The following is a 23,482-nucleotide window of genomic DNA, read 5'->3' as shown; positions in this document are numbered from 1 at the left end:
CATCTTCACTTTTAATTTGGATTTTTAATGGCATGGACTGAAACTTAATGACGAGGTGAAATTTGCACCCGTAAGCCTTGAGAGACCAAGAACACGAGGTAGGCCTACGAAGTTTTACCATCCATTGCTTCAAAAAGAGAAAGAGGTATTCTCGATGGATTCATTCCTTTGGATGAAACCATCGAGAGCATCGCAGAGAGAGCCTTTGAAAACGACTGGTTCAACAGAGAATACGATCTTAACATCACGAAGTCAGATTTGATGGAGCTTGTGAGAATTGCCACCAAAAATCAGCAATTTCAGTTCGAAGGAAAGTTGTACGAACAAGTGGACGGTGTAGATATGGGATCGCCACTGGGTCCTCTCATGGCAAACGCCTTCGTATGTAGAATTGAGAAACAACTAGAAAGAGAGAACAAGATGCCTATCTTCTACAAGCGTTTTGTAGATGATACACTTAGTGTAATGCCTGATCCGGAAGCAGCCTCAGAATTTCTGGAGACATTGAACAAGTCTCATCCCTCTATTGATTTCACAATGGAACTCCAAGAAAATGGTAGCCTTCCCTTACTCGGTATGGATGTTATCAGGAATGGTTGCCGCCTAGACACCATGGTCTACAGAAAACCGACGGAAAAAGGGCTTTTGCTACACTATCACAGTCACGTTGACGCCAGATACAAACGGTCACTGCTGATCACCATGCTAAACCGTGCTTTTCAACTCTCGTCTACGTGGACGTTTTTTCATGAGGAATGTGAACGCCTTAAAGAGATCTTCTCCCGACTGCCCTATCCTGACGACCTTGTGCAGTCAACTATTCGCAGATTCGTTCAATCAAAAGTGTCTGGAGATTCACATACCCGAATGGCTGATAAAAGAGAAGTCCCAGTCAGAATCGTGTTGCCCTACAAGGTCCAGAAATCTGCAAATGTAGTACGAAAACAGTTGGCTGACCTCAGTCGGAAGATCAACGTAGATATTAGCCCAGTTTATACAAGTAAAAAGATCAAGAGTGAAATTAGGGTCAGGGAAGACAAACCGCCTCTTGTGAGTCAACAATGCGTGGTATATTCACTTTAGTGTGACCTATGTGACGCAGGCTATGTCGGCTACAAGTGCCGACACTTACACCAACGAATTGAAGAACACAAAGGATCGGCAATCGGACACCACCTCAGAGAGCAGCATGACATGGAGCCAGAAGACATCACACAGAGTTTTCGAATCTTAAGGAAGTGTCAGAACAAATTTGACTGTCTTGTTTCTGAAATGCTTTTTATCAAAGAACTACAAACCAACGCTAAACAAACAGTGCGATTCAATTCGCGCCAAACTATTTCTTTAGAACAATTCGTGCTATGATTATTTTATTATTTTATTCCTTTATTCGTTTATTCTCTGCCATTGCATATTGTTTACACTTTTTCACATATTTTAGCGTTCGCTACATAAATCGTCTTCAACTTGCTTGAACATATTTATGTTAATTTGGAAAACTTACTCACTTGAAAATGACCTCAGAGAGGTCGAAACGTCGTGACCTCTTAGCGCTAGCTTTTATTTCAAAGTCGTTTTCTGTTTATTGTAAAAGAAATGTATTTGGTAGGAATTATGTACAATTGTGGGTGTTCGGTGAGAGTCTTTCATGCAGTCAACACATTACTGGCTCAAGTTCTTTAATAAGTAAGGCTGGTTTCTTTTGGCAAAAGACAAAACAGACTACTATTGCAATATATTACTGCTTGCTATTTAAAGCTGGTCATACAAGTGCAGGCACAAATATTTCCATTTGGTCTTCCCCCCCCCCGGTAGCTACGCTAAATCTGCTGGGAAGCGTTCTTCTTCTATTACCCATCCCAACCCCACCCCCCCCCCCCCTCCCGAAGCTGACAAACGTCTGAACCTTTACTTGGTAGCTACCTCATTTTTGTAGGTTTTATCAAACATTTTAGGCGGAAATTATTTACCCCAAAATGTATTTTTTTCTTGATCCGATTGTTGTTAAAGTTAGTAACTGATGTGATCTATGGGAAGGTTTACTTTCAGTTTAACGAGCGTAGAAATTCTGCTTAAGACTCCCTTTGGCAGAAACTGGAGTTCGTTGTTTGAAAGAGAACTGTAAAAGTATTTTGAAAAAAAAGAAAAACAATTTAAAGGTTTGGTGGAGAAGGAAAAAATTTTAAAGACGGAAACTTCAAGAAGTCACAAAAGAAAAAGCTGATTCAGAGTGAAACTAAACACAGGCAACAGGAGCCCATTTTCTCAGCAACTGTTTTCAATATTGTGTCGTTACCAAAATGCTCAATTACGAGTGGTTCGTAATAGCCCTTGTAGCTTTATGGGTTGTCTCAATTCCAAATAGTATGATTTCACCTGTCTGATTACAAGCTGTCCAAAACAGACAATTCAAGTAGCCAATAAAAATTAAGGACTTTCAGTCATCAGTCAACAAAACTCAATTACATTGAAAATGTTAGCCAATCAAATTGAAGAACACCTCTTAAGTGAGCAGCTTGAGAGGTTCACATTGAAAAAAAAAACATCTATCAGCAGAATGGTATGTACTATTGCATTAAATTTTTCACGACTGAATTTCTTGCATTTTGTTATTGACACAATTAATGAGTAAACGGACTTGTGTCTTACAATTCGGGAGCAATCGTGCTCGTAACTTAGCTTCAAATCATTCTTCCAGTTACTCCCTGAATTTTACTCGATTCAGTCATATTACCATTGCTTATTTACCGCATGTTATAACCTGTCACTTGAACTATAAAGCTACTCTAATGAAAAAACGCGGTTGAAGTAAACTAATTTGTTGCTGAGTCCTGTCAAAAATGGGACTGGTTGTCTCTCTTCCCATAAATAACACAAGTGACCAAATTGAAGTTAAAGATCCTTTACATGGAGGACTCCTACTTACAGGTCCAGCAACTCTGAATTCTCACTGAAAACTCCTGAGGACAATGTCTTCAGCTTATTCCCACTCAAGTCCCTAGAATCAAGAAGTTAAAGAACTTTGTCTGTTTTTATTTCGCTAACATTCGCGTTGACGTAACCAGCTGGGGTTAGAAAATGTTTTTTTTAATCTTAGTTTAAAAAGTACGATATGGACATTGCTCGGACATATGTAAATATGAAAAGTCTCAGATTGTTAGTACTCCGATCATTTTCATTGCGCAAACTTTTTTTTTTTCAGCGCGTGCTCCTTGATTTATTTTCTTCATCTTTTTAGGTTCTTTAATCCGCGTAAGAATTTAACCTTTTTATTGACTCCTCAGAGAAATGGTCATATGAATTGGCTCTGTCCTAAATCGAGGCATAGAAAGATTTAAATCAAATTCTCGATGCAAAATTTTGCCCAGTTAAGGCTAAGAGCCCACAAACAGACACTAATTAAGGAGAAAAAAGTTCAGTTGGGTGAGAAAAGGGGAGGAAGTGGAAAGAAAAAGAATCTTTTTACAGCCAATGTTTTGATATGTTTGACATTCACAATCTTTTTTTATCCCATTTTCAGAAAAGTAGGGTCTGCGCGGTGTGCTAACATCAATCTTTCTGGTTTATTTTTTTCGACTCGCGCAACGGACTTCACCGAAAAGGAGGGACTGCTTCTAATCTATTTCATCCTGAAAAGAGTCAACCATTTCCTGAAAACTATTTTCGCTCAGCACTGCTGCTATGTCGAAAAATTATTTCGCGACCACCAATAATCAACGATGAAAATAGACGAAAATTGATCGATAATGAAAATTGATCGATAATGTCGGCAAATTATGATGTCTCATACTACGAAGTCATTCCTCAGTTTTCATTGATTTTTAATAGCTATTATCAACACGAAGTCACAAATTAGGCCGGGATTCTTATCAATTATAACTTCTCCTAGAATTTCCGATAGAAAAAAGAACCGATTGCTTCACTTTTTCACATATTGCTTCAAAGGTATACACTTGTTTTCGGAAGCGAATTGGCCCTGTAACTTAAATCACTTACAGTTTTATTGTGGCAACGGGTATGTTCTGTGGAACTGAGTGCAGCTGTTTTCCTTCACAATCAACAGAGATAAAGCCCTCCATGTTACCCTCGAGAACAGTGCATTGGCAAGGTTCTGGGCACCCTATCAAGAACAACGACAACAATAACTACAGAATAATTGCTTATGATCTACACCTTAATCGTCCGCTCAAGATATTTCACATGCAAAAAAATCTATAAAGCTTTTGACTAAAAGCCATTTAATTGCGATTTGATATATTCTCTTCTTGTTTAAAAATGGATAAAGTGTAGTCAGGAGATGTCACGAGTTTTATAGAAATTGGTTGCCCCTGACTGTTGCTATTTTTGAAACAGACGTTTCGGCTAATGCTTAAGCCTTCATCAGTGATATCACGATTATACGTTACCGTGTGTTCGCAAAGAGCGTTTTAAGCGCTGTTTTATAAAAAGGTCTCTTTTTAAATTCATTTAGTTTAATGTTTGTAGGGATGCATTGTAAACTTGCACGTGTGTTTGCGAGTGTTTAGTTTGATCGATAAAATAATAAAGACTTTCATCATCATCATCAATTTTTGGTTTCTCTACAGTTGAGAAATTTATGCAAGCCCTTTCACTTTTACCACGCAACAAAATTTAAAACTTGCGCATCAAGTAAATGCTTTAATTCGGACAATTACACAGCAATGCACATTAACTACCTTATTAGAAATAAATGTGTTTCGCTCCTCTGCTCTCCAGCCTACCACTCCCAACTCCGTTAAAAGGCAAAAACACATTTTTCTGTGCAAGAGTGCTTCACAAAAACGTGAAGTTTATTCGTTTTGTGTTTTTTTTTTTAATTCAAAGCAGCCAACTTCAAGAAAAAGTTTCTTTTCAATACTTGTTATTTTTCTAAAATATTACAAAATATAATTTACGACAGAAAATTAGTCAAATGTAAAGTAATATAGATGTAATTGTGTCAACTATTCTTAAAAGTAAATTAATTACGCTACAAACTTACTCTCGATAACAAGACTGATATTTCTCTGATCCACCGCACCATGGGCGTTCACCTCGCAGCTGTAGTTTGAATTATTTTCTTCCTTAGTAATGGTGAGTCGGTATCTGACACTTGTGCGGTTTTGTACAATAACTCCATTCTTTCTCCACACAATGTGTGGAGCAGGTCCACCTTCTACCGGGCACCACAGGGATGAAGGATGGTTGAATAGGACAAATTGATTATTCTTTACGAGCGTCAGGTTTAGTGTAGCTAAACCAGAAAAAGAAATGGCTTAAGTAATCTCAGTCGACATATAACAAAATTAAAACCATTTTAGTACTTACCTGTCTCATTCAGTGTCTTGCCGCTGTAGTAAAAGTCATAATAACTGAACCAGTATCTACCCTCAGGTGAAAATTTTAACCACATGCTTCGACCACTGGATCGTTGGATGCTAGACACTTCATTTCCACAAAATACACCGAGTAGATTGGCAGATTGATTACGGCCATCACGGATCTCAAGATACTCCTCATTAGCACAAGGTGGATTGTAGTAGCTCCACATTCTGAAGCTTAATTCCACATATTGCCCTTTTTCCACTTGGAGGAGTTCAGTTGTTGTAAACCGTTGGATATGATTTCGGGGGTATACTCCAGAAATCCACGGAACTAGAACGAGTAAAATGCTCTCATCAGTGACAAGTATTCATGTATATCAACTTTAAAATAACATGATTGACCGTTGGTTTGAATTCTGTTTGAATCAAGTTTCTGTTAATGTTGGCTTAAAAGATCACCCGAGAATGACGATAATTTAAATCTATTAAACCGTATGTCTCTTTGCATGTTAGTTCAGAAGAAACATAACTGTCGCACTTGTTCCAATCCTCGGGATCACTAACGGAACGACCTAACTGCCCGAAGATAACTCATTCATTCAACCGTGAATAAATGTTAATTGACAGTGAAAACAACACTTACGCAGAACAACAGTTACAGTCCATAAACCCTTGAAAGAAAACATCTCTCCTGAAAAGCAAAAAGTTTAACTGGTTTTAAGTATCTGATTGGTTAAATTGATACCCACTCTGGAAGGAACTATGAGCATTTACGGGCATCATCGAATGCATTTCGTTGCAGGAATAAAGTAAATCAAAATTTCTTCTCTCTAATTTTCGGTTCAACCGTACTCTCGTTCAGAGTTCCTTTTATTTCGTGTCAAATGATGCATTTTTTCCGTGGGCAGTCGAATGCAAACATATTGATAAACATATTCATGATCAGGCAACTTGGAATAATTCACACAAAACAATTCAAGGATTCAAACTCTCAACACATTTTGATCAGTTTTGTGAAAAGTTCTTTCCTGTTTTATACTGATTTTGGGTAGGAGGAGCGGCCCAGAAGTCAGTACTAGTCAGACTTCCTCATTGTAGTTTATACAGGCTTTCGTACCAGAATCAATATTGTTCGAAGCAGAGCAATAAATCAAATAAGTCACGCAAGAAAAATCGGAAAGTTTAAAATCAAAGGAATTCCAAGATGAAAAATGTTGCATAAAGGGGGCTGGGATTTATCGTATTTTAAATAAACATATGCCTACGATACTCAAACAGTCAAAGTTCACGTACCCGTATTCAAAAAATAGTTTTCTGGATCAGGAAGAATTCAAATGCCCCTTAAGCATACTTTAAGGTGATTTTAGGGAAAGGGGAAAGAGTTTGTTATATACTTCTCTTGAATTGACCATAAAAGCTTGTGCGAGAGGAACAGTTTGCTTTGATTAGTATGCGCCCTTTTCTGTGATGTAGTCCCAGTGATGTAGTCCTAGTTTTCATCACAGTGCATGTGCATATTAATCGACCAATATTTAGATGAGAGACTCGTTTACGGCAAACCATTTTTACAGACTTGTTCAGTATTACTTGGCTCTTGGAAAAGCGAAAAAAAGACGTTTGCTCCTCAGTCAGCCCAACAATACATTATATTATGTACAGGAAATGAAAACAGACAAGCACCTAAAAGGACCCGAAATTATCTTCCATAAGCTTACTCAACACAGTCACTGTACGTGACAATAACAAGCAGTTATTTTCTCAGTGCTTGTTTTAGTATCCTGCTAAATTCTCTAATTTTAAATTGTTGATTCTGAATATTCTTCTCTGTGCTGGTTAATTATGATGCCTCACGGCTAGAGTAATTTTAACAGCATATGCTTTTTTCCTCGTCTACTCTTTGTTACTTGATAATCTTCTCTCACGCTGATAAAGTAGAGCATTTGAAATATTCAAGTTGTAATTAGTAATATTAGTCATTGTAGAGTGTGAACTGAAATGGCTTAATGTTTAGCTATGAGACAATTGCCACCGAAAATTCAAATTTCAACATCAAAATATTTAACTCAACAGTGACTTGTGCATACTTATATTAGAGATATCGACGCGTTTCAGTGTTTTTGTAGTTTTTCTTCTTTCTGTTGGAGGGGCGCCAAAAGGACTTTTCTAATTTTACTCTAATTATAAAGGGAAATTAAGTAGAGAATTAAAAGAAAATAAATTACCTGACTGCCGATTATCCCGTTTTATCATCCAGCATGTTGTTATGCTGCAGTTGCATCAACCAACACATACACAGAAAAATATATATATATCCTATAGTCACACATACATATGCAAAACTCTCACAGATGTTTGAAGCTGGTAGGTTTCAGCTTAAAAACAATGTCACTAATTCATCTACGCAACTTATAAATTTACAATACAGTTGTTTCGCCGGTCGCTGTTTGACTCGGCTCGATCCAGAATTTGTGCAAACACCGTCTATAGAAGAAAAAAGCTTTGAATTTAATTCTCTAAAGAAGAGGGTCCGCGCAAAACAAACTTTCTTTTTGTCTTTGCCTAGTGATCAAACATATTTTTTCTATTTTTGGAAAGAAGGTTTTTATCCCTGATGATTTTCACACTACATGCAACATATGGACTCAGCTTTGAAAAACTCAACATCCGGTTTTATAAGACTAAATTTCTAAATTCTCATTCAGTTTTAATTTCAACTTTCGATGAAAGCTTTCATTCTCTCAGAAAGAACGGTCGGGGGATATTCTAGTTATACAGACGTTTCCTTTGAACATAGTGTAGTTAAATCATGCTCAGAGATGGACATAGATTTTTTCCTTCTTAGATCTAAGGGAATCAAACAAGACAGTTAAACAGAAATGCATTATTCTGGAATTTTCGACTCCGCAGTCCAGACTGAGCGGTCCTGGTTCGAGTGCCGTCCAATCTCTTCGTGTCGTTCGTCTTTCCAACCTGTCGAACATGCTTCACGTTTTTGCAGGCTTTTATGCGGCCTACCATCATCCTATCCGCCAGGAACGGCATTACTTCCTAGTTGCTTTATGGAAAAAAGTTTAAGAAAAGATGAAATATCGACTAGCAAATATGGAGGCGCGTATCATCATTCCAACGAGCCAGGCTGTTTTACCTAGTAAATGTTCAATTTTTTCATTAAACCCACATAAAATTCATAACTGTATAGCAGTGCGGTCCAGCTTGAGTGAGTTGCTCTAAGTTTCCTTTTCGGTTTTAAAACTAAAATATCTTCGATTAAGTTTGTAACAAATTACCGCGTCAAGTAACTTTTTAGTATATTCTTTTTGTAGTCATAACGGCGTGGGTTCAACGCTGAAGTAATCACAAGTCAACACTTAAGTGGTTCAATTATATTCGCCGCTTTTTCAAGTTCTACAGTTATCATTAAGTGTTCACACTGTACATATGTAAGCAAATTATGACAAAACTACATAATACAAAACTATATAATACACCTCGCCTTTCCCTGTTCGAAACAGAAAACCCTGAATATCATACGCTATCAAGGCAGATGCATCTCTGAAATGAGATGTGCACGTGTTAAGCACGTAATTGATCTCAGTGTTATGTTAGAGTGTGTTTCCATGGCTGACGCAGGTGCAGTCGTATTTACCAACACGTAAAAACATTTTCTAACTTATCCACACGTATATGAACGCATCCTTCAGAGATGTTTGAAGCTGGTTGGATTTTATACGCAAGTAATCGATAAAGTTATTCAAGACGATGTCAATTGTCATGAGTTCAATTAACAATTCTTCAAACTTTTCGGTTCGGCTAAACTTCAGAATACCCGGCCACTTATTTACATGTCATTAAATAAGAATAGCGTCTATCACGGTGTTATGCCTCATTCTTCAAAGCCTCCCGACACATGTAAATGATGTGGACGGTTATTCTGAAGTTGCTCCTTCGGTTCAATTCGTTTCGAAGACCCATCACTTCGCCGCTGGTAACAAAAAAGAAAAAAGAAAAAAGAATAACAGATCTCCTCGTTCGAGCTGACGATATATACATAGATATGTATATCTTATAGACGTTTTGTTGTGTAGTACCGCTGAGTATTTTTAACCAGTTGTGCCGTATTTCGGACGAGCCCTAGGGTGAGTCAAAATACAAACAACAAGTAAAAATACTCGGCGATCGTAGACCATACTACACAACAAAACGTCTAATAAGAGATTTATCATCCAACGCGGCAAATTGCTATTTCGGTGCGGGCGAATTTCGCGGATATTTCTGGAGTACAAATATCGCGTGATATTTGTACTCCACGAAGCACAGTTGGATAAGAAGTTCTTGTATCAATTCCTCGTTCAATAAACTGATACACGTTTACGCAGTATATGTAAATTTAGAGAATCATGAGTAAGATTTGCCCAAGCACCTTTCCTTCCCTTCAACCCCTCCCCGATGGGTTTTTTAATTGAGGATATTCCTCTTATCCAGACTCCTCGCAAAGTGAGCCTTGTAAAGATTGGGGCGGGAGACTATGAGCTCTCGAGAAGATGCACTTGAGCTGTACAGAGGTGTAAGGAGGGCAGAAATTGACTAAATGACACTGCATTAGCATTGTACAACCGAAAAGATGTTTCCTTCTCATATGTCTGTGAACGATCTGGGTATATTTGCAGTGGTGATGGTCTTTGGTTTGTTGATTGTCCTTTTGTTCATGTTTGACCTCGTAAGTATGACAAGTTTTCGTCGCTTATGTTGGACAGCGCGCGTGGAATTATTTATTTCCTTAATTCTCACAATTACACGATTTCCCCCTATAACATTTCTTTTCTGTTGTAAGGGCTGTGCCTGCAAATTAGTGTCTACTTGTGAGGAGAATTTAATTATCATCTCTTGTATATGAATTCCAAAGCCATCCGTCGATCAGTGTTCACAGCTATCACGTGTTAAGGGGTATGTATCAAAATTTTGGAATGCTCGTACAAATTTGACGTTTGCTCGATTTGCAGTTACTAAGACTTTACTTCATCATGCATACAGTTTTCGAATAAAGAAAACAATGGAGAAAACAGTGGATTACATTGCCTTTGGGACTACGGCTTTCATTTGTTTTAGGATCGCATAATTGAATAAAATCTCGCTATCTGATTGGTTAACAAAGAGAGGTATTTTGCGTGGAGTTGGGAGTTAAAAACAAGGAAGCGTAGAAATCCTGCCCTGGACTGGGGATATAAAGAAACATTGTCCTTTTTATCTGAATTATGATAAGAAGTTGGAATTTTCTTATCTTTCCTGATTGTTAAGGGTAAGTGAAGAATTTGGAAAGCAGAAATTATGCACCACTCACATGAATAGCACTTCTTAGGAAAACCAGTTATTTCAAATAACAGGGCACTGATTTTTCAGTCTTTTAAGCAGAGGAAACCTGTCTGTCCCATTGAGAGTGGAGTAATACATATATCTTATTAATCAAGCACGAGGGCCGTACTGGGAGAATATCGGCCCAAGGTCTTGATAAAAGACCAAGGGCCGATATTCTTCCAGTACAGTCCCGAGCAAGCTTTGCCAGTTAGTAAGAGATTTATTACACGACTGAAGTTCAAAGGGACACAAGTGTGGTATCATTGGGGACCATTCGGGAAAGTGCCCAGCCGGTCCAATACTGAGAGAATATTGACCGGCAATAGAGCATTTTGATTGGTTGATTTTAGTTATTGGCCCTCTGACTTCCCGAGTTGTGTAATAAATATTCATATTCACACTCAGAGGTAGCAAAGTGGGAAGGGGAGGTCCTCATCCCATTTCACACACCATTTTTTCAAAAGCTCACACAGCACATGTACTTTAAAGAGTATTTCACACATGACATATCTGATAAAAGCGAAAACTTCAAATCTTACTTTACCTTGCCCTTCAGTAAAATTTGTGTATCACTTATTCAATTTGGGCTTAATCGTGCATTACATAAAGAGCCTTTGCTACCCTCAGCAGTTTTTCAGCCGGAACATTTTACGCAAGGGCTAGATTAGCCCCTGAAGACCTGTCTTACAGTATTTTTGTTGTCTTTGGGAATTAATTCCTCTTTATGAAAATATTTCCCATTTTTCATTACAGAGGGGTTCATCAAAAGGCCTATCAATTCCAGGAGAGGAACCGTCAGACCTAGAGTAAGTAATTTGATTAGTACTCACATTTCTGTGCAAGACTTTTCTCCTCCCAGGGATCAGGATGGGTGAGTAAATAACTGGAACATGCCTGCATGGAGACATGCAAAGGATTTAACACAATGATATGGGATGCCAACCCAGTCAATATTCCCTCTGTATTTCTGTGACCCAGTTTACTTTTAACATGGTCAACTTGACTTTTTATATGGCCAACTCGACTTTTTATATGGTCAACTTGACTTTTTACATGCTCAACTTTTGACTTTTTGTATGGCCAACTCGACTTTTTATATAGTCAACTTGACTTTTTACATGCTCAACTTTTGACTTTTTGTATGGTCAACTCGACTTTTTATGTGGTCAACTTGACTTTTTACATACTCAACTTTTGACCTTTTGTATGGCCAACTCAACTTTTTATATTTTATATGGTCAACTTGACTTTTACATGCTCAACTTTTGACTTTTTGTATGGTCAATTCGACTTTTTATATGGTCAAATTGACTTTTTACATGCTCAACTTTTGACTTTTTCTATGGTGAACTCGACTTTTTATATGGTCAACTTGATTTTGTAATCTCCACAATGCATTGCGTTAGGACTCTAACAAAATGACCGACAATAACGAAGAATTGCAGCACATCTCCTCGGCGTGTGCCATAGCTAAGCAGGCCCTTGAAGCCATCGACAATCTACAGAATAATGAAATTTGAAATGTGGCAGCGTTCACGGCTACCAACATTGCTTCAACTTCCTCTGTTTCATCATCAAGCCCTTCGATTGCAGCAGAGCTCGCACGTCGATTTCCAACTTGCAGCGCACGTGGGGTCACCGCAACTAGAAAATGAACTTCAGCGAGTGCTTTTATGAGTTAGTGATTGGGCGCAATGCATTATGGAACGATTCAAAAGATTACCACTTGACCATGTAAAAAGTCGAGTTGACCATGAAAAGAGTAAAACATTGATCATACAAAAAGTCTAGTTGACCACAGAAAAAGTCAAAAGTTGAGCACGTAAAAAGTCAAGTTGACCATATGAAAAGTCAAAGGTTGAGCATGTAAAAAGTCAAGTTGACCATATAAAAAGTCGAGTTAGCCATATAAAAAGTTGAGTTGACCATGTTAAAAGTAAACTGGTTCACTGAAGTACAGAGGGAATATTGACAGGGTTGGCACCCCATACAATGACCCATCTAGGGTTTTTTAACCACATTACTCAGGGGTTTCATCAAGGTTTGGAGCAAGGGGCATCTGGCTTTGGCAGATTCAATACAGGTGAAGACATACAAACAGGCCGTTGGGACTCAGTTGTGGTGACCACAATAATAAGGTTATGGGAGAAATTCTCCTGTAAATACCATATGAAATGTATAGAGAATAGTATGGAGAATATGCATACTGATGCAGTAAGGGAGTAAATGGTTATTTAATGAGCAAGACATTTGGCTCTTGCACTGCCTCTCTCAGTGATGTAGATGGATAAGAGAGAACTATTAGGAAAGCTATAAAAAAATAGAAATCTGAGAGTGATGTTATGAAATTCAATAAATTTTAGAGAATCTTTCATTCATTTATAGATTGCTAAAGAAACAGCTGACAAGTTCGCTAAAGGTGGTCTTCAAGAACATATTTCTTTGTGGAAAAGTATGATTGCCATGGCAATTAAAGCTATATCTGTCGCAGGAATGGGCTGTTCATTTATGGAAAAAAAGGAGGTTGACGAGTTAGCTGCAATGTATGATGTGGTAAGATTTTGTTTTTTCTTTTTGTGTAGTATGCTGTTGGACAGCATAGGTAGAAAAAAAAATATGAAACTGTATCAGTAGAACTTTGTGTTTCTTAGTGACTCAATGTAATTTTCGCTTACTCGATAAACTTGAAGCAAGGCAGATTGATGGAGTGAAATTAGGAAGAGGTCATAACTTTACTTACTGTACTTGAGGATAGTGAAAATTTATAGTTCCCTGTTAAAATTAAATCTGATCACATCACACTGCATCAAACACTCACTTACCCACCGCTCCTTCTCCATGCACTCCTTTTAGTCAGTATTTGGTATGTGCATGAAAAATTTTCCCCCCTATCAGTAATGCGAGGATGCCTTTTCAAATACCACTCACATGGTTGTACACACACCACAGACAATAATGATAATAATAATAACAATAATAATTTAGCAATGGACATTCCACTTGGTGGCTCTTCTTGTCCACTGTTTCGAGATTGAATTGGAATTTGGAATGTTGGTTTTTGCAGAGGGAGGAAAACCTGAGGACCTGGAGAAAAACCCTTGGAGCAAGGACAAGAACCAACAAAAAACTCAACTCACATGTGAAACCATGTCCGAGAATCTAAATTAGGCCACAGTGGTGGGAGGCGAGTGCTCTCACCGCTGCGCCATCCCTGCTCCCCACAGATGCATCAGTTTTTTTTTTTCTTCATAAGGCCAGCACGTCGGCCGACAGTTGGCTGATACATTGGCAGATGCATTGGTAGAATCGGATTATTTATCTTTACTGCTGTGTCTGCACTCAGATCCAGCCATTTGCACCACCAAGTTCACGGGCACCTCCCTTACACTCATCTGCTGTCAGCAAACCTAACACTTTGAATTCCACTTATAGTGGAAAAGGTCCCTTGAGGAACTTGAATACTTGAATTAATACATATTGTAAAGGTTTGAAGTTGTGATAAAGAGTTAATATTCTTCGTAGTGCTGGGATGAGATGGAAGAACGTCTCACATCACCTCCTCCTGGTCCAGATAGTGACAGAGAGAAAAAATTTCAAGAAGGTACAAACACAATATTACTGGTATCTGGTGTAATGTCAGCTGCATACATATGTATGAAAAATGTTTTGCTTTTAAATTATTACGATTAACCCTATGACCCCTAAGAGAGGAAAGGAAAGCAGGATAAAGTGACTCAGAGTCAATTAAGTCTCACTAAGAGTGACCTGAAATCTCCCCTTACAACATCACCCCAGAATCACACATTTAGATCACAAGGATGAAGGACATGATCAACTTATGCAATTCGTGATTCTTAAACAAATTCTCCTTGTTAGTCCTGCGACAAAGAGAAATGTACAGAGAACATTTGATGTTAAGTTATAAAAGGGTTAATCAATTTGCATGATATCCTGATGGCAACCTGGGTGATTTTTCCCCTTCTCTCTCCATGTTTTAACTCTTTGATCCATGTCAGCCATATGCCTTCTGAATAATTTGAGCTCAGAGAATTAAGTGCAAATCAAATCATATTTTCTAGATGAAATTTTTCTCTCTTCTTGTTACCTTTGTGATTGAAAATGTGTTGATATGATAAGGAGAAATTCTTATTTGGTCGCCCCTAGAAGTGAAAGGATCTACCGTTTACTAGTATATTTTTGGCATGGTTTTTGTGTAAACTTAATTATTCCTTTTTATTCTGTGGAAATTCATACTCTTGAGAGTCTATTTTCTCATTATTTTCAGCTCAATCACAGGCGCAGAAACTTGTTAGAGAAAGAGATGTCAGAATTCTAAAAAAGCTGGAAAGCTATTCATAGACTTTATGTTGGATAATGACTTCATGGATGAAAAGGAGGTAATTTTAGACTTTAAGGAAATGATTTGATTTACAGCCCTCTTTCCAACAAGTGCACCCTCTCTAATAAATGTCCCCTCGAATTGGATTTTGTTAATAAGGGCCCCTATTCTAATAAGCGCCCCTATCGTGTACCTCCCTCATTCCAATAAGCGCCCATAATATATAATATTGTAATAGAAAAATCCGAGCCCCAGATGGGACTTGAACCCACGACCCTCCGTGATCTAGTCGGATGATCTAACCACTGAGCTACTGGAGACTCTATGGTGAGCAAGGGTCAATTTGTGGGCCTCGACTGGAACCGCATCGTGCAGCTACACAGCCAAGTATTGGTAAGCCCCTTTGAAACTCACTAACGGCATCACGCTGTCACATTACAGCATATCAAGATGCGGCCAACCATGGTTCAAGTCCCATCTGGGGCTCGGATTTTTCTATTACACTAAAAATTGTTTCATCTTTACATGCTCACTTTGGAGGTTGGTTAGCCGCATACATGACATTCCCAAAATCACTTGCATTTGTGAATGAAAGTATATGAAGAAATGAGCTTTGCTGGTTGATATGATAGTAGTTTTGTCCTACATTTTCACCCTTACATGGAGCATAAGCAGACCACTATGTGTTCAGGGTTAATAGTTCAAGGTGACATGAAACTAACAAAATCTAAGAGAGTTATAAATAAAGCTCTGAAAATTGCATTTTTAGATTATTTCTCGGTCTGAATATCTCAATAAAGTTAAATTCAATGTTAAGGCAAAAACAATACCAGAAATGAGTTGATTGACATTCAGTTGTGTAACGTTATTGAGATATTCAGACCAAGATCACAGTAATTCATATGTGCAATTTTCAGAGCTTTATCCATAACTCTCGTAGATTTTGTTCGTTTCAAGTCAAAAATTAATAATTTCAAACACTTAGTGTGGTGTGTCTGTGCATGGAGTGTACTTAATGTTAAATTCAAAACTAGCCAAGTGACGTTATGTGACGTTATGTGACGTTATGTTTCGTCGCACGCCTTAAGGAGAGGAGTATATCTTTTAATCAGAACTATTTCAAATTTTTAAGGGTAAAACATTGGTAAGTTTATCGCCATTTTTTCCGGGATATCGAATGAGGAGCGATTAAACGCTTGAACACTAGAATAAGAGATTAACATTTTTTTACTAACTCATTACTTTAACGCAAAAGAATTAAGAAAAAAGGCAAACAATGGCGCAGAATGTTGCCAGATAGCACCACAGAAAAGGTAGTACATTAATATAAGAATGGTTTAAGGAACGTATCAATCCTATACATAATCTTCCTAAATGACTCTATTTGATTTGTATCTCTACTTCAGTTCAATATTTGACTTTTTTGCACGTGTGTTACAAAGAGTGGGGCAAAAACCCATAGTCAGGTCCTTTTCTTGTAGTCTTGGTTTGCTTCTCCCTCTTGATGATTTACAAGGTGAAGTTCGTGGTATGGTTGGCGATAACTTGCTGAAAACCCAGCTTGACACGCGAAAGATGGATAAACCGTGGATTGTATCCTCTATGAAGACAGTGGAGCTCTAAGTTTCACTCTTTGTGGTGAAAGTGTATTTTTGTGATACGTCAAAACTTTTATTTATGAACTGTTACCACAGAAATGGACCCCTATTAAGCCTTGGACTCCCAAGATCTGATTGTTAATTCTCCCCTCTAACTGCTACACATTCCCTCGGTTGTAACGTTGTCGGAAATGCCGGGTGAACTCAACGAAGACAGTGAGGAACAAACACTCGATACGTGAAGACAACTTGAATAAAATAAAAACTGAACACGCTTTCATCTAGCCTCCTACGCAGACGTTCTTTGGGCTCGTCACGCAATCTTCCTCCCCCACGAACGTCTGCTGAAACGAATGGGTTGTTTAATTAGACTAATCACAGCGCACTTCCCGATCAAGGCAGCGAACTTTGAACCTTGATGAATTTTCTCTTGTTGACGGTGTTTCCTGGACATTTAGCCAAGTGCTTCCACCGAGTATATCATAACTTTCGCCTATTGTTCGATCATTTTCGGCGTTAGAAGAAGTAGAAGTGGTAGGGGATTGTTCATATTTCAGAGATTTCGCTGCAGATCGTTGCTGCACTTGTAAAGTTGTTGTAGGTTCGATCGGCACGTCAATGTTCTCAATGACCCCGTCCTTTTCAGCGGAATTTCGACGTAAGCGTTTCGTTCTATTTGCTACTTTCTTAAAGTCTTCCTTTATCTCATCCTGAAGGGATCGCAGATTTGTTTTAGCTTTTTCAAAACGAAGTAACCGCTTGTAGCACTTATTGCAGACGAACGGGTCGCTGGAAGAAAACACACTCAAATCTGTTTACACAGCGCATTCAATTAAGTATGCAATATCCACTCTTACTAAACACTCTTATTCTCGCCTGCGGGATTAACGGAAAACCGTGACTGCACAGAAAACAGTTCTTTCTGACGGTTTTTTTCGGAGTTTCTAAAGCAAGGTTTTTAGATCTGTTTTCCATGAGTAATAAGAAATGCGAGAAAATTAAACCACCTCTTGGGGGTTGTTCTATCACAGCTTATGATTGGCTTTCTATTGAACAATAACCAAGCGCCAATTGGCTCTTCGGTGATCTCCACGTGCTCTCCGTCTGATCTGTTTGAACAAAGGGAAAGAAATGTGCTCATTCGCTTCAGCAGATGTTCGTGGGGGAGAAAGATTGCGTGACGAGCCTAAAGAACGTCTGCGTAGGAGGCTAGCTTTCATCCGGGCTACACACTTATATCTCAGCTAACAACTCCTCATGTAAAACAAACGAAATATGGTCACACTTGTCAATTGGTCACGAGAACTTGGTGTTCAATCAAGGAAACCTCTTGGACCTGCCTGATAAATTGTAGTATTCTCACCACCAGATAATGTATGGATATTATTGGGAGAAGTTACATGTAAATCACCTCATGGAGTCAAAGGGTTAAGGCAATCGTTTAGTTCTTAATGAAGGATATCTGAGACATTTGAGGGCTAACTTGGCTTGATTAGTTGAAGATTGACGGTCAAACTATTGCGTTTCTGGAGTGAGAATAAACCCTTTCACTCCAGTGACGACCGTGATAACAACAATGATAATGATACTGTCATGACGATGACAATAGTACTAGTGATAGTATTAATAACAATCTGTTGATCAGCGACGTCATTCTAAAATATATCTAAGAATAGAAATTCTCCTCACCGACTCCATAAGAATTGTTCAGCTGACAGACATCGTGGGAGCGAAAGGGTTCATGGATTTTAAACAAGGAAAAACTCGTTACGCATAAGAACAACCAGAAAAACGAAACAAATCAAAACAAACAACTGAGAATCTACTAACAAAAGTCACCAGAATTCCACGTCCGTGGGGTACCCTCGCTGATGTTTCTTTTGTTTTTTTTTTTTGTTTTTTCTCCCACAGCCAAGCGTTTCTTGATGGCAGCTCGACCGTCGAGAGGGATTCCCCGGCTGCACACATGGCCCTCGACAACACCATTAGAGCATGGCAGGAACACGCATCTACCAGCCGGCTCATCGGACCGTACTTCCCAGCTGGTCTTGCCGAAGCTCAGAAGAACCCACGGCATTCAACTTCCAGGTGTTCCTCTTCGAGAACCTAAAACTGCCACGGGGGCTTTTCCCAGAGGATGATGACCACGAGGAACAATTCGGAGACCTAGACTAGTGCCGGGACTCTTGCGTCCACTATGTGGCCAGCCGAGAAAAATGGTGCAAGCAACAGCCGCGCTCCACCGACTGAAGCCAGGAGATGAGGGCCGAGCTGTCCAAAAAGACAATGTTCAACCAGGTGGGCCGCCCCTTGAGCGACAAAATGAGAACGAGAAATGAATGGTTCGACTGTCACTTGGATGATCTGCGCCTGGATGATTTTGGGAATGTCGTGCATCTTCGCGCCCCTTTCTGGAGCGACATCTCCGCCCAGTTCACGCACAGTTTTTCCCGTCGACTGATCGTCCACCATCACGAGGGCCTGCTGCCGGGAAACGTTGTGGTTGCAGCCTGTATCTCTAATCAAGCAGTCCACAACTTGTCTATAGGTGAGACAAACCGTCCACAATCAGTTTCCATCTGTTCAGTTTCTTATGCAGGGCCCCTGCAAAAAGAAAAGCCTTTCCTCTGGTTTTTTCGTTTTGTTTTGTTTCCTTTCTTTGTCCCTTTACGTATTTCTGTTTTTTTTTTTTATATATATTATGTATATATATATATATGTATATTTGTTTTTCTAATTTTCCTTTTTTTTATTTTGTTTGTTTTTAATTTTTCTTTTTCTTTCTTTTTTTTTTCAATTTTGCAACAGACATAGCTGCCTTTACTTCGCGATCGATGATCGAGGGACTGGGGCTAACTACACTAACCACATCCGAATTGATGTTGGCTCGCACCAGTGCGACAAAGCACACTGGCAAACGCAACAAACCGGCCCGCCTGGTTGATCTGATGATGCGATTCGGCCTGGACCTCTTGATACTAATACCACTGGCTGATGAGCGAGCGTAAGCCCTGAGAAGGACCTCCACAGATCGCTGGCAGCAGCTCCTGCTTCAGTCTTCTCCACAGTCAGAGGATGACAAGGCAGGAAGCAGTTCTGACACAGAGTCACAATTGTTGGTGGGCTGGAACATTTCAAGAGAGTCGCAAACCTTGTTGCCAGGCGGACCGGCACAGAGGAACACAACACCGCCATCAGGAGGGATGTGGAGAGCCTGGTTTGACGTTTCTTGTCTACCACCGCTGGTGTCAGGGTTGGGACAGGAACAGAGCCGCAACAGCAAGGCCAGCAGAGTGGCACCTTGGGATATCGACAGAGAAGGAAACAGACAACTCCACAGTGGGCCGTGCTCCCCCAGGAGACAAGCACCTTACATATCAGTGGCCAAGAGCCAGGAGAGGCCACCTCCACCCCCAGCAGGAGATCCTAGATGAGCCTTGCTAGCCCTGCCAGCCCTGCCAGGAATCCAGGCTTTGCGCCTTTCCAATGAGAACTTCCCTGGACAGGCTTGAACAGTTCTTGAGAGCCAACCAGCCCTGTGGCCCCACACTGGTAAGCTGTGGTGAGAATAACAGAAACAAGTCAATGAAGGAATTATGAAATGATTAAACATCAATTCCTGATTAGAACTGTATGTCAGAAAGTAAGGAGAATTATCGACGAGATCTTGGGTTTAGAAGGGGTTGGCTAAACTGAGTCACTGGGAGACTAGATGGACCCATTTTTTCATTTCCTTTTCTTTCTTTCGCGGTAGATCACATAAGCTACCAAGGAGGAGAGGCAGAGTACGGTACAGGAGAGCTACCAAGATATATGCGATCAAACAGTCGCAGCCAAAGTGTGCAGGTTGTGGACCACTTCTAAACGAGACTGCATGTGCCTGGGGGAACCAGGAGTGCGCCCCTCGCAAGACGAAAGTGTTAAAAATTGTCCGTACTGTCTATGTGACGACGAAGGTGGGGACGCAGAGGGAGTGGAAGAGCAGTGCTTAAACCAGGACTGCAGCGTGTGCCAGTTGATGAACAAATTAGACAGACCAACACTGGTCGGACCTGGCCTAAAGCGTAACGAACCCTTGATTGCCATGCTGGAACTTGCGACCTCCATCGCACGTCTGCTGAACTCTGGTGAAATCCCAGATGAGAGAAGGCCGTCTCTTGTTTGCGCATTGCGCGAGCTTCTGGGTTGTTCCGTGACCAAGCTTTGAAGTGTGGCCAACGTTGGTTTCCTTTGCATGCTGTGTCTGCGGCTGAAACACTTGCAACACGAGAGAGGCTGGAGAGATGTCTGGAGTTATCTGTTCAAGGTGGGCACAGCTATTGGTCACCACGAGTACCACCAGAGCCAGCTGGCTGCCCTCATCTTTCTCCTTCATTATGTTCATGGCGAGTACCAGAAATGGCTGTGGTATTTTCTGTCGGACGACCCTGAAGAGGAAAACAGAATTCTCGCCGACGTCTTCACTGGCTGCTTTGAGCAAACTGCTTAGGTACGTTGTCACCTGAAAGCCGACATTTACAGACCACTAACATTTGAACCCTTTCAAACCCTGAGAGCGACAAGCATGTGATTTCTCCCCATAGTCGTAGAGCCGAGTCATTCAAGAAGATCACGAGAATGTAGGAATTGATTGCCAACCTAGAAAACTCTGTTAGGGAAACGAATTCTCCTTGCTAGTACCAAAAGAAATGTATAGAGATTCGGATACTGCTGTTGGGGTGTAAAGGTTCAATTTGAGAAGAAGTATTTGGACACCGTCACACCGACCGGAGCGAACTGTACACTGCTCGGCGGCTAGGTTGAAAACAAGAATTCTGCTGTCGTTTTGCTTATCAAGTACTGACATTCGAGTTGTGTTTTTGCTGGGCAATGACTCTTGGAAGTGCAAACGTTTCAAGTTGAAAAAATCATTATGAAATTCCCAAGGTTCTGAAAACAAACAAACATACAGAAAAAACAAAAACAAAAACAAAACAAAAAGAGAACTGAAGAGAAACTTACCATCTAGTGAGTGTGAATATTTCAGACTACTTCGAAACGATTTTCATCGAAGGGGCGTGCGGTTATTTGGCCTATGAACAATTTGAAAACTCAAACCGGAAATGAAGGCCAAATGTTTTTGTAATAGGTGCAATGTTTGATATTAGAGGAAAATGTTCTTCCGACACCAAAAAAAATTGGACAAAGAAGCCTAGGGAAGCAAACAAGAATTTGGCTGTCTTTTATCAACTTTTGACATTTGAGTAGTGTTTTTGTCAGGCAATGACTTCTAACTCAACAAGCTCTCTAGATTTCATTGCATCTGTATAATAACTTGAAAGTGGAAAGAAAATAAAATGAGTTTGTGTTTGTGTGGCAAATCGTGCTCTCATTAGTATTAGTGTATCGTGAGCACTTTCCAAAGTCCAACAGGGTTGGCAGGGCTCGACACTAACTTTTCAACTTACTAGCCAAGTGGCCAGAGAAATCTTAGATGTTTAGATTTTGAAACTTAAGAGTAAGGTATTAGCTGCCTATAATAACCATAAGGGCCAGGAAAATTATGCAGCTATCTATGAAATACAAATTAGAAAAGATTACGGTCACGTGTATTAATAAAGTAAAAGTAACCTAAGAACAGAGATATAAATAGATATATAAGACAAAGTTACAAGCTAACATTACACAATGGTAAGAACAAAAAGAAAAGAAAACAATGATATATACAACATTAGAATAGTGACAAGCAATAGATAAAGCTACTTACAATGCAATGTATATTACTTATTGAAAGTAAAAAGAAGTAACTGCGTATTAATATAATTGTATGATTTTTCCTTTTAAGGTTTTCTTAAAAGATAGCCTGAGGAGAGATTTAGTTTCGTTACTTATTGAATTCCAAATTTTTGCGCCTTGAAATTTTTAGAGAGAGTTTATTAGCACAAAGCCAGTTAAATGCACCTTGTAGTTCATTGTTTACAGTTGTTTCCAGTTGTAGTAAACTCTTGTGAGCGTAAAAAAGATTAGAATCATCAGCAAATAAATGGAAATCAAGTTGGTTAGAGGAATTATTGAAGTCACTAATAAAAAGCAAGAAAAGAAGTGGTCCAAGTAGCGATCCTCGTGAAACTCCACAAGAGGTTTTTTTGGTAATCTGACAGGGCATTGCCAATTGACACAAATTGTTTTTGTTCATTAAGGTAAGAACAAAACCACTTTTTAACAATCCCTCTGAAGCCATAGTGATCTAATTTCATGATTAAAATATCATGAAAAAAAGGGTCACAATGAGGGAGTCACGGGCACCCTAGGACCACCCCTGGCTACGCTATTGACCTTTTTATCATGAGAAAGTAAGGCTGTTCGGAGCCTAAACTGCAGTTTTTATTTATTTATCTTTTTTTTTTCAACTCGGCTGAAAAAAAGGAATCTCGATACACTGATTAAGAACTGAAAATAAAGAAAATGACAACTTCATTTTGAGTTATGGGCATGTAAAGCTAAAACGGTCATTCCGAGCGCGCATATCGTTTCTACGCATACATGTTGCGTCTCGGACTGAGTCTTGAATTGATCAGGCATGATCGTTGCTTTTACTGATATTATTGAGGTAAAAATCCCGGAAATAAACTGGAAAAATTAGCTGAAGAAAACCGTTTTGAGCCTCAATAAGAAGAATTCAAAATATGCTCTAAAATGGCTGATAATGTCTTTCAGTGTTTCACGCTTTCTAATGGTTGCTTTTTGACTGACAAATTTAAGGAAATAAATGGTAATCGTGAAGCAGCAAGTTCAGTCGTTTTTCTGCCAATTATGGAATGATCTCTAAACTTCCAAACTTATTAATTTGTCAATTATTAAATACGAATACAATGTCAAATGCAAATCTT

At 39.3% G+C, this 23,482-nt stretch overlaps 2 protein-coding genes and 1 pseudogene across 4 annotated transcripts; 2 read left to right on the top strand and 1 right to left on the bottom strand.

The window, feature by feature from the left end:
• Positions 1-200: 200 nt before the first annotated feature.
• On the top strand, positions 201-1,348 carry LOC111323444 (uncharacterized; annotated as a pseudogene).
• Positions 1,349-1,925: 577 nt separating this feature from the next.
• LOC148718426 (uncharacterized) lies at positions 1,926-7,866 on the bottom strand. Its single transcript, XM_088741784.1, has 7 exons — positions 7,547-7,866; positions 5,968-6,015; positions 5,329-5,655; positions 5,003-5,254; positions 3,997-4,120; positions 2,927-2,998; positions 1,926-2,119 (listed from the first exon to the last, which is right to left on the bottom strand). The coding sequence occupies exons 1-7, from the start codon at positions 7,572-7,574 to the stop codon at positions 2,011-2,013; spliced, it is 960 nt and encodes a 319-aa protein (XP_088597910.1). The 5' UTR covers positions 7,575-7,866; the 3' UTR covers positions 1,926-2,010.
• A 1,966-nt stretch (positions 7,867-9,832) lies between these two features.
• LOC148718425 (uncharacterized) lies at positions 9,833-21,553 on the top strand. 3 transcript variants are annotated; one of them, XM_088741777.1, is made up of 9 exons: positions 9,833-10,041; positions 11,430-11,482; positions 13,062-13,229; positions 13,741-13,976; positions 14,199-14,277; positions 14,962-15,073; positions 16,497-19,161; positions 19,422-20,165; positions 20,368-21,553. In XM_088741777.1, exons 7-8 carry the CDS (start codon positions 18,873-18,875, stop codon positions 19,619-19,621), a joined length of 489 nt encoding a protein of 162 aa, XP_088597903.1. In that variant the 5' UTR covers positions 9,833-10,041; positions 11,430-11,482; positions 13,062-13,229; positions 13,741-13,976; positions 14,199-14,277; positions 14,962-15,073; positions 16,497-18,872; the 3' UTR covers positions 19,622-20,165; positions 20,368-21,553. The 3 variants fall into 3 exon arrangements, with proteins under 3 accessions (XP_088597903.1, XP_088597902.1, XP_088597904.1); XM_088741776.1 differs by having other exon boundaries at positions 13,741-14,277; positions 16,497-16,653; positions 18,525-19,161; XM_088741778.1 differs by having other exon boundaries at positions 13,741-14,277.
• The last annotated feature ends 1,929 nt before the right edge of the window (positions 21,554-23,482 follow it).

The sequence above is a fragment of the Stylophora pistillata genome, chromosome 12 (assembly GCF_964205215.1).
Source record: "Stylophora pistillata chromosome 12, jaStyPist1.2, whole genome shotgun sequence".
Lineage (NCBI taxonomy): Eukaryota > Metazoa > Cnidaria > Anthozoa > Scleractinia > Pocilloporidae > Stylophora > Stylophora pistillata.
This window is presented reverse-complemented; position numbering and strand designations above follow the sequence as displayed.